The sequence below is a fragment of the Fukomys damarensis genome, unplaced genomic scaffold, assembly GCF_012274545.1.
Source record: "Fukomys damarensis isolate Sample0158 unplaced genomic scaffold, DMR_v1.0_HiC HiC_scaffold_17, whole genome shotgun sequence".
NCBI lineage: Eukaryota > Metazoa > Chordata > Mammalia > Rodentia > Bathyergidae > Fukomys > Fukomys damarensis.
Window position 1 is genome coordinate 6,296,519 of NW_022900929.1, and position 15,457 is coordinate 6,311,975.

The 15,457-nt window shown below is 59.5% G+C and overlaps 1 protein-coding gene across 1 annotated transcript in view; it reads left to right on the plus strand.

Annotated features, from left to right (window-relative positions):
* Micall2 (MICAL like 2) overlaps positions 1-15,457 on the plus strand; it is a 22,094-nt gene that overhangs the window by 1,389 nt on the left and 5,248 nt on the right. Inside the window, 12 exon segments of the mRNA XM_033764819.1 lie at positions 6,442-6,490; positions 8,391-8,532; positions 9,372-9,538; positions 10,199-10,314; positions 11,420-12,196; positions 12,743-13,011; positions 13,109-13,590; positions 13,592-13,806; positions 14,281-14,459; positions 14,724-14,873; positions 15,183-15,247; positions 15,320-15,448. Of these exon segments, the coding sequence (XP_033620710.1) occupies positions 6,442-6,490; positions 8,391-8,532; positions 9,372-9,538; positions 10,199-10,314; positions 11,420-12,196; positions 12,743-13,011; positions 13,109-13,590; positions 13,592-13,806; positions 14,281-14,459; positions 14,724-14,873; positions 15,183-15,247; positions 15,320-15,448 (2,740 nt within the window).

Genomic DNA, 15,457 nt, shown 5'->3' on the forward strand with positions numbered 1-15,457 from the left:
TTGTGTTTTTGTGGGTGTGTGTGTGTGTGTTTGTGTGTGTGTGTTTCCATGTGTTCTTTGGGCATCGCCTCTGCTCCCTGCTGACATAACCCTCTACTGGCCCTCTGGGGCAGGCATTGGAGTAACATGTGCTGCCACATTAAAGTATGAAGCTGATCTTTGGTGGATGATGGGCTGGGGTGGGGTGCCAGGGGAGAGGGCCTGGAGTGGGGAGGCTAGTGACTGGCTCCCTGCCTGTGCCTGCTGCCAGGGTGCACCTGGATGGTCACTGGACCCCGGCAACCCAAAAGGAACTAGTGTGACAAGTCTTCAAGTGGACAGGAAGACGGTGCCTCTGCCTGCTGGCCCTGCAGCCTGGGGCGGGTGTGACTGGACATAGGGGACCTTTCCTGCCCTGGAGAGCTACTGTCGCCTCCCAGCAGCATGCATGTGGCCCAGCATGCACCACGTGGGAAGAGAGGCATGCTCATATATGTATGTGTTGCTCAGTGCTGGCACAAGCAGGCTCATATACCTGAGCTGTTGCTCACTTAACTGACAGTTCCTCAGTGCCTGCTGTATACTGTACAAGACCCTAGTCCCAAAGATGTACAGTGAACTTAATGCTGAAGGCAAGTCTGGAGAGGCTAGAAGCCAAGATGGAAGACTTGAAGAAGAGGCAGCCAGCCACAGTTATGTGTAGGATGGAGTTATTGTTGACTTGCTGGCTGTTTATCCCGGCTGCTGGGATGGTTCTTAATCATGTATGCCTAGAACCCTGCTAGGTAGATATTTGTACACAGCTGGAGCTTTGCAGATAAGGGTACGGAGGTGGGGCTCAGTAGATGTGGTAAGAGCTCGGTGAGTGCTTATGTGCAGTAGGGAGGAGCAGAGACCATACAACTATGAAACAGAGATGAGGCCATGAGACATCTAGAGCCATGAGAGGCCGAAGAGGCAGGAAGGACCCTCCCTTGGCTACTCACATCTGATGTTGGACCCGTGGCTCCAGACCCCCAAGGAGCAAGGTCCTGTGTGAAGCGTTTGTTTGTGGCATTGGTCACAGCAGTGATAGGATGGATAGTGGTCAGGATGCAGTGGGGGAGGCAGATACAGCTCATAGAATGCCTGAGTGTGACTGGGGGTACTTTCTTCCTTGCATCTGAGCCTGAAATACCCAGATCCGTGCCTCCTGCCTTGGCCCAGTTATCCTCACTGTGAAGTCCTAAGCTGCCCTCCTGCACATACTTGGTACTGGGGAGGTGGGCACAAGGGACTTTCGGGGGAGCCTGAGGTCAAACTGCCTGAGACCTCAACCAACACTCCCATCCTCCCCTTAAGACCCTCAGGCAGCAGGAAGGTTGACATCCTGTCTCTGTGTCCTTAGTTTTGCCACCAGGAAGTCCTTCTCTTTGTCTGGCCTCGTTGTTCCTGCTGCACGCTGTGCATGTTTCCTCTGCCTGCAGCAGAGGGCAGCTGTGAGGGCCCAGGCGTTGGGCGCTGAGCCATCCAGGTGGGGCTTCTGGGCTCCTGACCGCCTGGGGCCTGTGTCCTGCTCCTCCCACACTGGTGGCTTTTTAGCCCCAGTAGGTGTGTGTTTCCCCTTACAGGTCAGGAAACAGGTTTGCATAGTGACACCCACAGGGAGGTGGCCATGAGGGTCTGGCCACTGCCCCATGGGACCTGTAGCTTCTGGTTCTTGAACAGTTCTTGGCAGTGCAGTCACAGGGCCCATTTCTGCTGTGACCTGCCTGTGCCTGCTGCTAGGTGAGCTTGGCACAGATCCCACCCTCCTGCCTTGGGGGAAGAACCGCTGCCCATGTGGCCTGACGTCTTCCCAGCTGGCTGGGCCAGGAGCCTAATAGGGCCAGACAGACCACAAGGGAAGTTGGTGGAAGCCTGTGGGCCTCCTGCTCAGAGGGATCTGTAGGAGCCCCAGGGAAGCGATTGTGAGGCTGGGGTTCTGCAGACTCCCCACCCCTCAGTTCCATGGTGGGGTGACTAGAACTTCCTCAAGGCCTCTTGAGCTCCAGAGTCCAGTGTCAGGGCTGAGGCCAAGTGACCTTGCATGGAGCCCTAAGCAGTGGGCCCCAGACCCTAGCAGGGTTCCCAGAGGCTCCCCAAGGCTAGAGACTGGCATTGCAGGGCTGAGAGGAGACTCACAGGAGACCTCATCAAAAAGCGTGGGAGCAGGCCTTCTCCCCTCCCAGGCTGGAGCCAGGGTGGTCAGGCCAGGCTGGGCTGACCTCTCCTCCCACACAGGCCCTGCGGTCAGCAGGAAGCTGCCTGGGGACAGAGGCCTTCTGTTCCTGCCTGAGGGCTGCTGCCTGCCCAGACCCCTGCCACCAGAGCTCTCCAGGGTGGCTGGGAGGGGCCTACCGCCCATTCCTGGGTGGGGGCAGCACTTGGCTCCTGGCGCCTGCCTGGCCTGCCTTCCCACTTGCCTCGCCTATCCTGCTGGGGCTCATGCTGCTGGTTTCTCTCTCCATTCTGCACTGTTCTTGAATCCCTCTCTGGGCCTCTGTCTATCCCCCTCGCTGCCTGCTTCCTGGTGGGATTGGCTCCAGATGTGCTGGAGGTGCCTGGGGAAAAACCCTTAGTGGTGCTTTTTTCCGTGCTTTTTTCCTTCACAGCCCAGGCTTCATGGTGGTGTGGCTGCATTTGTTCCAGGAAGTAAAAACTGTGAGGTCAGCCAGCTGGGATTTGGAAGCGGGGATATGTCTCCCAGAGCCCCAAGGGCAGGAGGTTGGCTCCTCCCAAGGCTGAAGCTCACAGTGCAGAGGTCCACTGTGGCCTGAGGAAGGCAGTCCAAGGGAGGGGCTGAGGGGCCTGGCTGGTCGTGCTTCTGATGGCTGCAGTGGGCATGCGGTAGCAAATGACTGACCAGCGAACCATTTCTGGACTGACCTATGGGCCCCATGGTTTCATCCATTCAGCTAATGCTGGAAGAATAATTGGATGCTATAGAACCTTATACAGCAAGCATTGCACGAATAAATTTATCAGCAAACGAGTTGGACACCAACTGTGTGTCTCAACTGATGGCAGGTGCCGTGGTTGAACCAGAGCTCACTGATTGCACGTGATAGCAATTCGAACAAAGACAGCCTAATTCAGGGGGGTTGTCTCGGGTCCTGGCCCATCAGTCTGAAGGCCCCTTAGGCTGCAGCCTGCCCCCTCTCCTGCTTCTCTGGCTCCAGGGATGCCTCCCTGATGACCACTGTTCATTGCTCCAAGCTGGCTAAGCTGATGACTTTTGTCTCAAGTCCTTGAAGTCAAGTTGGCTGCCTCCCCTGGCTCAGCTCAAGTCAGTTCCTGCTGTCATGACAGTGTTCCAGCCTGGGTGGCTTGACCACAGAAAAGGACCCTCAAGTTCCTGGAGGTAGGAGGTCCAAGTTTGGGTCGTCAGTGGGACTGGTTCCCTCTGAGGCTGTGAGGAATCTGTCCTCGGCCTCTTTCCTCTGCTTGTGCACAGCGCATCCCCTGGGGTCCACAAGTCCTTGACTGTTCACATTTACCTTTTTGATGAGCACAAGTCAGACTGGATGAGGGCCACTTTCACTCGATTGCCTCTGTGAGTAACACCCTCTCTGAATATGGTCACATTTGGAATTAGTGGGGCTTAGACTCCAAGGTCACTTTTTGGAGGAGGATTTAATTCAGCCCCAAATGCCGATGACCTCCCCACCGGCAGAAAGCTGGCCTTGTGGTCTTCCTGGAGGCATGGATCAGGTCCCTGCTTGCCAGCTGGGGCGGGACTTGCAAGGGCCTCTGACCAGGCACTTCCCAGCCTAGCGCTGGCCTCGGGGCTTAGCTTCTCAAGGACATGTGCTGACCTCCCCTCAAGCCCTGGGTATGTGGGCTCAGAGAGCTGGGAGAGGGTGTTCAGGGACAGCCTTGAGGAGGTACTCGATTGGTGTGGCAGCCCGGGGATTGACCACCTTGGTTGTACACCTCCCACAGGCCCAGAGAAGCAGCTCGGACTTGGTCCTGAGTCCAGCAGTTATTGAATTTGCAGCCATGGCCTATGTGCCATGGTCCTGCTCAGAGTGCCACTACTGCAGCCCAGGAAGGGAGTTGGGAGGCGTGGGGCACACTGGTGTGCCTGCAGCTGTGAGTCAGGGGATGATATGCCCTCGTGGAGGGAGCCGCTCCTCCTTCCCCTGCTTTGTTTATTTTTTCCCCCCAGTACTGGTTATCAAACTCAGGCCCTTTTGCTTAGCGAGGGAGGCAGCCAAATCCCCGGCCCTCCCCTGCTTTGTTTAGAGACAAAACAGAACTTGTGATCCTGCTGTCTACCCCCCTGCCAGCCTTCTTGCTGGGGACACGGGGGTGGTGTTTCAGTGACCTGGAAGGAGAAGGCTTGGAAAAGGCTCTTGCTTTGTAAGCAGGGCAGGAGTGGGCAGAGTGGGCTCTCGGGCCCCAGAGGCTAAGAATAGGTGGCCAGTGTGGCTGAGGACTTGAGGGTACAGGCTGGCCACCATGTGCCCTTGGACATGCCTCAAGTCACACCACAGCTGGGGACAGACCCAGGGGAACAGGCCACTGAGGCCTGCGGGGGCCAAGCCCTCTCTTCTCTTCCTGTCCACCTTTGGTCATGCGCAGAGATGCCTGTGCTCTCAGGCTGATTCCAGGATCTGGGACACATCATCAGGAAGGTGGTTTCAGCCAGAAGTGGAGAGCCCCAGGGGAAGCTTGATAAGCAGCAGGGAGGTAGGCAGACTGCAGCCACCCCACCATATGGCCTGTCTGCTCATCTGTAAAATGGGCTTGTGGTCTGGCCTGAGGGTCATCATGGGGACAGGGCCCGGCCAGTTCGCCCTCTGCTGGCGGGCTGGGGCCCGGAGCCAGGCCATGTCAGCCAGGTGGCTGCAGGCGGTCAGCTCCTGCCCCGCTCTGTTGGAGGCCTGCCCGGTCTTCCCACTTTCTGTCAGCCAGCTGAGAAGAGGGCTGTGGGTCAGTGGTGAGGCCAGCAGAACCCAGCTTTTAGCTGAGCCTCCTCCTGTGCCGGGGACTTCTGGGACAGCCTCGGTCACTGGTGTGGCAGTGGCTGCTGCTCAGACCCAAGGACAGCACGTGAAGGACAGAAGCCCACTGTTCACCCAGCTCCCTGGGCAGCTGCTTCTGCGGGTGCTGTGTGGGCCGGGGTTGCCTGCGTGTGATCTAGCTGTGTCTTCCAGAGTGTCCCTGTGTGTCCATATCGGGGCACAGTGGTGCATGTGAAGTGTATTTTTATGCCCCCTGCACTCCTGTGGCCTTATACAGGGCTCCATTGCCCTCTTCTCTGAGGTCCAGCTGTCCCCAGGTAATCAGGATGGTGCCCATGATCAGAGGGAGCAGACCTCAAACACCTGCACTTGGAGCTGCAGGAGACCGTGCCTCCCATCTCCTGCCGTGTGACCTGAACACGTCCCTGAGTGACCAGTGTCCACACCACAGGATGGGTGGGAATTTAAGAAAAGCTGACAACAGTGGCCCCAGGAGGCCCTGTGAGAATAAAAGTGGATGATAGAACCAATAGGTATATTGGTTGCAGGTATGTATGGCTGCAGGCTGGCCTGGTGGGCTTTCCCCACCTGCAGCCCCTGTTGTTCTGTCCTCATAGCATTGGCCTATTTGGCCCACCAGGTGACTGAGCTCCATTTGGAATTAGCCTACTCTGAGCAGTGTCCTGGCTGGGCCACCTTTTGCTGATGGCTTTGCCTTCCTGGGCCTGCTTGGGGTAGGCATAATGGGTAAGGCCTCAGCCCTCCAGGGTTGGACATGAAGGTTGAGCTGTAAGGACTCTGATGGGCTCTCTCGGCCTGGGCACAGGGTCCTGGGTGCCAGGCAGCATTGCTGTGGCCAGAGATGGCCAAGAGCCCAGCTGGTACCAGCCTGCCCTCCTGAAGACATCCTTTATTCACAGCTCTTACTCCTGGCCTCAGTTTCCCCATTTGGGCAAGACTACCCTGTTAGGAAAAAGCAAAAGAAATAAGTATGAACCCAACAGGACAGGTTTATTGTAGACCAAACCTAAGAGGGACCACTCTGGCACTAGAGGCTGGACCACCTCACTCTTGCATGGGCTGGAAAGTGTTTATAGAGTCCTGAGCATAAAAATGCGAGGCTGTAAAAGGAAAAGTCACAGTGGGACTTTTGAGAGTTCAGTACAGAGGAGCTTTGGTTATCTGTCCTGGACGGGGCTTGAGGACCCACAAGAAGTTGTGTTTTGTTTGTCAGGAGCAGGGCTGAACCATGACAAGGAATCACAGGGTGTAGCTGTGGTTATTGGGCCGTATCGACCCATGGCGATACATCTGCAGCAGGTGTAAAAGCCTCACAGGGGGAGGGATTTAAAGTGGTCTCTGCTCAGACCAGGATGGCAGTGGTCAGATTCCTTCAGATCCCAGAAGGCCCCACCAGCCCCTGCCCTCTTGGTCTCTGACTGCTCTCTCAACATGAGAATTTTTTATCTTCCAGAAACTACAGTGTCCTCCGGAAGGAAAACATTTATGAGAACAACAAACTCGTAAGTCCCTTGAACCCAGCCCCAGCCCTGACCCCGGGGATCCTGCCCACCCTGCCCCCACCTCAGAGCTAGCCCATGTCAGGTACCATCAGGGCCCCAGGGGGAGCAAGCCTTCCTGGGCTGTGCAGGAGTCCTGCCAGGGGTCTGGGCCTCCACACCCCCTTTGCAGGTGTCCTGTCCTGATCTGGAACCCTGACGTCCTGGGAGCAGCCTTGAGTCTTGGTGCCCACCCTGCCCACCCCTCTCTTCCTTAGTGGGGGTGTGAGGGGCAGGGACGGTGCCAGCCTCCTTCCCTATGGGTGGCCCAGCCTGGCCCTCCCAGAACAGAGCATATCCTGGAGGCTGTGGGAGGCTGGCCATGCTCCTGGGTGGGCCCGCTGCTGCCCACACCCCTGGGGAGCCAGCCTCCCTGCCCTTGAATTCAGAGCCTACCCTGCATTCCCAGCTGTGAGAACCACCCCCCCGCCAGGGTAGCCTCAGTTTCCCTGCTGCATACCAAGCTCCCCTCCCCTACAGGCTGAGTAGTAGGGGTAGCCCCCATCCTGTTCTGAACCCAGCCTCTGGCACAGTCCTGCCAGGGATGGGGGTGCAGAGACCACAAGGCCATCAAACCTGCCCAGCCAGTGTGGTCTCCACATTTGGCTAGGAAGAAATACCATTATGAATTCAGTTCCCTAGGTACCCTGGTCACATTTCAAAACCTCATAGCCAAGCAGGGCAGGTGGCTGCCATGTCCAGCCACGCTACAGGACCCAGTGCCATGGAAAGCAGTGGGGGAGGGAAGGGCAGGGCCAGCAGGCCAGGGGTGGCCTCCCTCCCAGAGACATCCATGGGAAGGGTGACCGAGGCAGACACACCACAAGGACAAAGGACCCGGGCTGGAAGGCACCTGGCTGGGCAGCCATGAGGCCCAACAGGTGGGTGGGCCAGAGGCAGGACCTGGGCAGGGTATGGTGAAGCACAAACTTTGGTTTCGTATCTAGGAGGCAAGAGCTGGTGACCAGGTGAGACAGGGAGCTGGGAGGGGGTGGCCTGGCCCACGGCAGTGGCCATGGAGGGGCCCCATTCTGGTGCATAGCAGGGGGCTCGGAGGCTCTGTGAGGCCTTTGGTCCAAGTGTGACGCATGGCCCCTGGACTGCAGGCCGGGGTGCGGGCAGGGCCCCTGATTTGGGTTCTGCATGGAACCTGCCAGCCATGGGGATGAAGCCAGAGCATCGGGAGGCCCAGGAATTGTCTGGCTGTGGAGGGTCACAAGGCTTGAGGTCAGTGAGGGGCTGAGCCTGGGGCTCCCCACGTCCTGGCCCCAGAGCAGCTATATCCAGGAATTGGTGGAACTTTTCCACCCCACGTGTGGTGGCTTGGTGCCAGCTAGTGTAGGCGGGAGCCATGTGCAGCCACAGCTTGGGGGGGGTCTCTGAGCCTGAATCAGCAGGATTGGGGTACATGATGGGGGCTGGGTGGGTCCAACAGGAGGGAGTGGGGAGGCCCAGCCAGGCCTGAGGGCTGTGTGTCTGGCAGAGGCAGTGAACGGTGAGGTGGGGGGAGGGTGCCGAGCCAAGTGCGCCATGCCTGTTTGCAGTGGGTGCCTCTAAGTGCAGGCTTCCTGGCCTGCCCCAGCCCACACTCCTCTCCGTGGCGTGGGCTCCCAGCCATGCAGGCCGCCCCGTGTCCCCATTTGTCTCAGTGTCTGGGTGGATGGGGCTCAGGCTTTGGGGGCCATCTCGGGGTGATGTGGCTCTGGGGCAGGACCCCGCCAGGAGCCCCCTAGGCTGCCCCACTGAGTGACTTCAGCCCCTCCTGTTGGGATGGGGACACCCAGGCGGGCTTAACAAGGAGGGAGCCCCCTCAGCTGGGCCCTCGGGTCGGCTTCCTGCTGATCTCTGTCCTCATCCTTCCCAGGCCTTCAGTGTGGCAGAGGAGCAGCTGGGCATCCCTGCCCTGCTGGATGCCGAGGACATGGTAGCCCTGAAGGTGCCTGACCGGCTGAGTATCCTGACCTATGTATCACAGTATTACAACTACTTCCACGGCCGCTCCCCCAGTGAGTCCTGGCCTCCCAGTGGCAGGGCCCCCTTCTTGGGGAGGTCCTCCAGCACCCCGAGACTGACATGGCCCTGGGGGTAGGTGGCAGCTGTGCATTTGCCCCATGCATGAGGGAAATGGCCTTTCTGGGGCCATGTGGCTCAGGAGCCCACATCTGTGTCTCTTGAGGTATCCAGCAAGACCTGGTTCCCCCAGTCCCCAGTCCCCAGTCCCCAGTGTGTCTCTACTGGGCTGGCCGGGCTCTTCTCCTGCCCAGCCCCTCTCAGCCATACAGTCTCCCTTCTTGGCCCCTGTCTCTCCACCCTGCAAGGCCTTGGTTTGCCCATCCATACCCCTGAGCTCCAGTGCCCATTGCTGGGTGGCTCTGTGGACCCTGCGTGACCCTGGGCGCCTGCTGTCAACTTTGGCCCCTATGGAGCCAGCTGGCCCAGCAGGGGTGGGCAGGGGCTGCAGGCGTGGCCTTTCCTTTCCCCAGCCTTTGTGTGAGGAGCTGCTCTGGCCTCCCCACTCGCTCACTCCTCCCCTAGGCTTTAGAAATCCCCGGAATCTCTCTGGGCGAGGAGCCAGGCCTGCCTGGTGGACAAACAGAAAAGTCCCTTTTCCCTGACCCCAAATCAGGATTGCCATTGGGGAGGGGTTAGGGTAGGGACCAGGCCTGGCCTTGATGGGAAAAATATGCCCTTGGGTACCCCACCCACCCTGCCCACATCGGGGGGCGGGCACACCACTTTCGTGGCACCAAGCCCCCTTCTGGGCACCCTGACTCTGGGACATGAGCCCCTGAAGAGCCAGGTGCTGGCCAAGCCAACCCTCCTGACCCCATGTGTCTCCTGCCAGTTGGGGGCATGGCTGGCATAAAGAGGCCCCCATCGGATCCAGAAGAAGCACCTTCTGGGAAGAAAACCCCATCTATGCCAGCCAAGCTGTCGTCACCTGTCCCAGGCCCGGCCAGCTCTGTGATCCACAGGAAGGACAGGGGCCCAGAGGGTCCACTCCCGAAGGTGGTAAGCACCCCCCACACTTGCCCTTCACTCTTGCTGAGCAGCCCCTACACTGCTGGGCAGGTGCAGCGCACAGCCCCAGCTCCTGTTTGTCACAGCTCCTGGGGCTGGCTCGCTTAGGCTCCTTCAGTTCTGTAGTTGTGATCTTGATTGCACAGATGGGTAAACTAAAGCCCAAGGAGGCCATGCAGGTGGGTAGCTCAAACCCAGATCTTTCTGTGCTCTCAGCAGACTTCTTGCCTCCTCCTGGGGTAGGAGGGGTGTTGGGTTGGTCCTTTATTCCCGGGCCAACCTCAGTGTGCTTTGGGCCCCACTTCTCAGAGACCAAGAGGGCACTGGTGCTTGGACGCCCCCTGCTGTCCCGAGGCAGCCACTCCAGGCTCTGAGCTGAAGCAGGACAGGGCAGGGATCTGGGGCCTGGCTTACATCCCTGTGTCCTGGGGTAGGGATAGGAGGCTGCTCCTGGGCCCTGTTGCACTCCCCAGGGCCACATCGGGACCTTGGAGTTGGGGCCCAGCCTGTCACCTGTCTAACTGCTCCTTGGGCCTCAGTTCTCTGCTCTGTAAAATTGGATCTTCAGGGTGCCTATGCTGGGTCCTGGCTGAGGTGGGATCCTGGGACAGTGGGTGGCACTCGGCAGCTCCTGGCACCCCTCACCCCCAGGGCCAGACGGTGGCAGGCAGTGCAGTCAGCAGCACCTGTGTGGTCTGTGGCAAGCATGTCCACCTGGTCCAGCGGCACCTGGTTGATGGGCGACTCTACCACCGCAGCTGCTTCAGGTAGGTTCCTGCCCACACTGGGTACACCTCCTGCTCACACCTCCTATGGCTCCCGATGACGCCCAGCTGGTCACACCCTCACCAGTTGTTGAGGGCTCAAGATTCCCAGACACCCAGGGTCAGGGCCAGGGATTTAGCTCTGTGGTGCTGCTACCTGCCTTGTAAGCGCAAGGTCCTAAGTTCAATCCCTGGTACCAAAAAAAAAAAGAAATAAAAAACAACAACCAGGGTCTGACACTGTCCAGCTAAGCCCTACTGCCTCCATCCCTCAGCATCTCTCAAAAGCCTACTAGCTGAGCTTTTAGTATCCTGTGGCCACCGTAGTCCCTCCTGCCTTCTGCCACTCCCAGCTGAAGGGTCCTGGAGGGCAGACTCAGGCTCCTCTGCAAAGCTGGGGGCTCAGTCCCCAAAGTGGGGTATGGGTGACCTGTGTGTGTGACTGTTTATGGGTGCATGCGCATGTGTGACTGAGGGCATTGGGAGTGCATATGTGTGACATGTGTAATTGTATGGAAGTGTGTATAGCATGTGTGATTGTATGTGTGCACATGTATGTGTTAATAAAAAACAAACCAGGGTCTGACACTGTCCAGCTAAGCCCTACTGCCTCCATCCCTCAGCATCTCTCAAAAGCCTACTAGCTGAGCTTTTAGTATCCTGTGGCCACCGTAGTCCCTCCTGCCTTCTGCCACTCCCAGCTGAAGGGTCCTGGAGGGCAGACGCAGGCTCCTCTGCAAAGCTGGGGGCTCAGTCCCCAAAGTGGGGTATGGGTGACCTGTGTGTGTGACTGTTTATGGGTGCATGCGCATGTGTGACTGAGGGCATTGGGAGTGCATATGTGTGACATGTGTAATTGTATGGAAGTGTGTATAGCATGTGTGATTGTATGTGTGCACATGTATGTGTTTGCTGATATGCAGGGGCACTCCCTAGGGTGCAGTGGTTCACGGAGCTCAGAGCCACAGGAGGAGGCGTTTGTGGAGTGAATCAGTGACCACACGAGTATAGGAGGAGTACATCAGTTTGTGTCCTTGGGCTGTGTGAGTGAAGGAGTGGTGGGGACACAGGGAGAACAGGACTGACCCAGGGCTGGGACTCTCTGCAGGTGTACACTTCGCACACTTCGCTCTGGGGCCTACTGGGCCACTGGAGAGCCGGGCAGCTTCGTGTGCACCAGCCATCACTCCAAAGCCACCTCCGCGAACTTGGGCATGGCTTCCAAACAGCCAGGGCCCACTTCTGTGGACTTGGGGCCCCCCAGCATCCTGCAGAAGGCCCAGGAGATGAATGGGCAGGGAGGTGCACCACCGAAGGCCCGGCCATCGGCCCAGCAGCCTGCAGTGGACAATGCAACTGAGAAAGGCTCTCCTCGGACTACGTTGGAGCCCCCAGCCACCACCTGCCCCATCCGAGTGGGGAGCCCAGAGGGAGCCAGACTGCCCTCGGGCCCAGCGGTAGGCCGCTTGGAGCACAGCAGAGCCAGCACACGTGTGACCAACAGCTCCCCAGCGGGGTGGACGTCGCCTGCCCAGAGCCCAGTGGCAAACAGCTCTTGGTCTGCCCATAGTGTCCCAGACCCTTGTGCCGCCATGCCCCAAGGCCGGGGGGCCCCCAAAGTGTCAGCTGCTCTGACCAAGCTTGGCTCTAACTCAGCATCTCTGGGTGCAGTAGAGCCCCCAGCCTGGAGCCCCTCAGCCACTAGGACCCAGCAGGCCCGGCAGAGGTTCTTCCAGAGTCCAGCTGCCCCCAGCAGTGGCCCTGCGGGCCGGACCCCTGCCCCAGCAGACGCCCCCTGCCAGGACAGCAGCAGGGAGCAGGCGTTGAGCTTCCTCAAGAAGACCCTCCCGGGGCTGGAGGCAGGCAGTGTCCAGGCAGCCAGCAGGTAGGAAGAAAGAGGGTGTCCAAGGGGTGGCTGCTATCTCCCCACCGTTTCTGCCTCCATCATCCCCTGGGCCTGTGTCATTTCTGTCCCTCATGAGGATACTAACTTCAGGTTAGGGCCACTCTAGTCCAACGCGACTGCATCTTAACATCATTATGTGTGTAAAACTGTTTCCAAGTAATATCACACCCCAGCCTTCCCAGGGGATGGGAATCAGGGGGCCCACCCCCTGTGTGAATGTGCACCACCAGTATGCAGGTGGCCCAAAGCTGCAGACCTCAAGTAGTTTAGGACCAAGCAAAGCTGGCCCAGGGCCCTGAGTAGTGGGCTCCAAGGCCCTATGTGCTGAGCCCCGGCCCTGTGAGTGCTGGTTTGGGCATTTCCACCCCGGCCAACACTGCACTTAATAAGAGAGTCAGTAAAACCATCATGGACACATGCAAGTGCAGAAGTGGGTGCCTGTCCCTTAGGAGGGTGGGCACCGGGGGCAATGCTGGGAGGGGTGCTTGGATCCACCCATGCCCGCTGCCTGCTTCTTACCTGCAGGTCCTCCCCAGCCACCTCCCCTGCTATGAATTCCTGTCCCCGAACTGAAGCTCCAAAAGCAGCTCTTTCAGCCAGTCCATCGTCACAGCCAGCAGCTCCGCACACCCTCCGCTCCACTTCGAGGCCGGAGCCACCTGCCCCTCTGAGCGTGGGCAACACCTCACAGGCATCTGGGTTGCCCCAGGTGGGCCGCAGCTTGGCCGTGTCCTCAGGGGTCAGCAGGGCAGGGACAGGCTCCCGGCTGAAGCCAGAGGCCCCGATGGCAAAGGGTAAGAGCGCTGGGCATGGGCGGGTAGGGTCTGTGTTCTGTGGTGTCGTCCTCTCTGGGTCTGGCCTGAGTCCTGGCTTTGTTCTTCACGCCTGCAGTCTTGGGGTTCCTGGTCCTGCCACCTCGTTCTCTGCAGGCCCCGCCTCCTAACCTCCCCTGGGTTCTCATCCTCACTGCTGTCCACGGGAAGGTGGCAGTGTCCATGACGGCCACCATCTGCCCACCACCCAGGGAGTGTTCTCCCTTCCCCAGTGCCCGCTGTCCAGCCTCTGCGGCTTCTGTCCTTAGCTGTGTCCGCTCCACCCCTGTGTGGAGCCCCATCCATCTTCACTGTGGGCCCCTCCTGTGTCCACGGTCCTGCTGCCCGGCCCTGGCTCTTCCTGACTGCTCCTGGACCAGGCCCTGGCTCTGGGCCTGGAGCACTTTCACCTGGGAATCTGGGCTAAACCTTAGAGGTGGCTGTGGGCTGACAGGCTTGGGGAACGCACTGTGCAAATTGTTTTTCAGTCTTTCCCTTTGGCTGAGCCCCCCCTCCACGTCCTCCCCCCAGCCTCTGCTGGATCTGAAATTGAGACCCAGAGAGGGGAGTGGTTCCTGCAGGGACACAGCACAGGTGGCCCTGGGGACCTGAGAGAGGCGTGGCCGGAGGATGGGATGGGAGCACCCCCACCCCTCCCCGATCCATCCCCTTGGCCCTGCCAGGTGTAGGTGCCAGCCCCCAGGAAGGCCAGAAGGATGGGCCGGAAGGATGGAGGGCCCGCCTGAAGCCTGTGGATAAGAAGCCTCCGGCTGAGAGGTGAGGGCCTGGCACACAGCGGGTGCTCACTTGGTGTCACCAGGGTGTGACAGCAGGACAGAACAGATGCATGGCACTGTGCCCTTCAGCTGTGCACAGCAAAAGCTGGATCCTACCAGCCAGGTGTTGCGGGGTGACGGGGTGACATGCTAGCTGAGTGACACCAACAGGGGCACAAGGGTGAGTACTGGGCATGGGGCAACAGGTGACATATCCATCCAGCCTGCAGCTCACATGCAAGAACACAGGGGTCCCGGGCTGTGGTGGGTGTCTGCCCATACCTGGACATGCAGGGACACCTGCACCTGTGCCCACCTGGGCAGTGGGCTCACCAGGAGGTGCAGTTCGGAACACCTGTGTCCCAGGCTACAGATAGGGCGGGGGTCTAGGGGGAGGCAAGTGATCACAGAGTGATGGGACCTCTGCTGTCTGTCCACATGTACTGGGCTGACCTCATGCCTTCCTTCCGTACAGGGCACAGGAGCCGAAGGAGCTGCGGGTCCTGGCAGATCCGAGGGCTGCAGATCCCCCAGTGTCCCCCAGGGTCCCCATGCAGGCCTCAGGAAGCTTCCAGGGGGGCATTCGCATCACCCTGACACCTGTGAAGCCACAGCAGATACCGGGCCAATCTGGCCAAGGGCCCAGGCTCCCAGGTACTGCTGGACGGGCTCCTTGGGGTCTGCACACCCGTTCAGGTGTGGTGCATGTGTCTGTGTGTCCCTGCATCTGGGTCCTCCTCTGAGGCCCCTTTCCATGTGGTCACTGATCCTGTGGGACCCTCCCCGGCTGGACGTCACCAGTCTGGACAAGTTACCGTAGACCTGGCCCCCAGGTCCACTGGGGAGATAGGAGTGGTGACCTCAGCCTTCCTGGGCCTGCTGGCCTGACACAGGGCTCTGTCCCTGACCGGGGGGCAGCTGCCTCCCCCACCCCCTCCCCCCGCAGGAAACTGACCATTCCTCCCAGCCTTGATGTGTCTGCCAACTGGCTTCAGTCGGAGCCATCAGGACAGGATGCTCGAGGCCGGAGCTGGAAGGAGGAGAAACCTCATTCTCAGGACAAACCAGGTCAGCCCCAGAGATGTCTGTTTTTGGGGTATGGATGAAGGAGGCTTCCTCTAAGGAGTAGATTATATGCTGGGGCTTTGGAGGATATGGAGGAGTTCACTGGGCCCAAAATGGAAGAAAAGCCTGGAGGACCTAAGCTTTTCTGGTGGAAGGGTGGGAGCACTGGACAGAGAGCCCAATTTCTTCCTTGTCATCGATGCTGGGTGACAATGGAGTGTTCTCTCCTGGCAGCCTGGGGGACTCGGTGGCCAGGGCTGTGGGGGGCGGTCTCTGGAGGGGTACCTGCAGCTGACCGTGCTTCTTCACCAGGGAGGCCCCCAGGCCCTGCCAGTGTCCCCGCCTCGCCTGCCAAGTTGGCGACCTCCCCCGTCAGGGTGAGTAGGCTGGGGGCACCCTCGGTAGAGCTGGGCCTCAGCCCTGGGCTCACCCTGACCCACTGCCCCCAGCTGCGCCCTGACTACGTCCCCCAAGAGGAGATCGAGAGGCGGCTGCAGGACATGGAGAGGCAGCTGGACACGCTGGAGCTCAGGGGCGTCGCGCTGGAGCAGCGGCTGCGTGCAGCCGAGGGGGGTGAGCACCTGGCC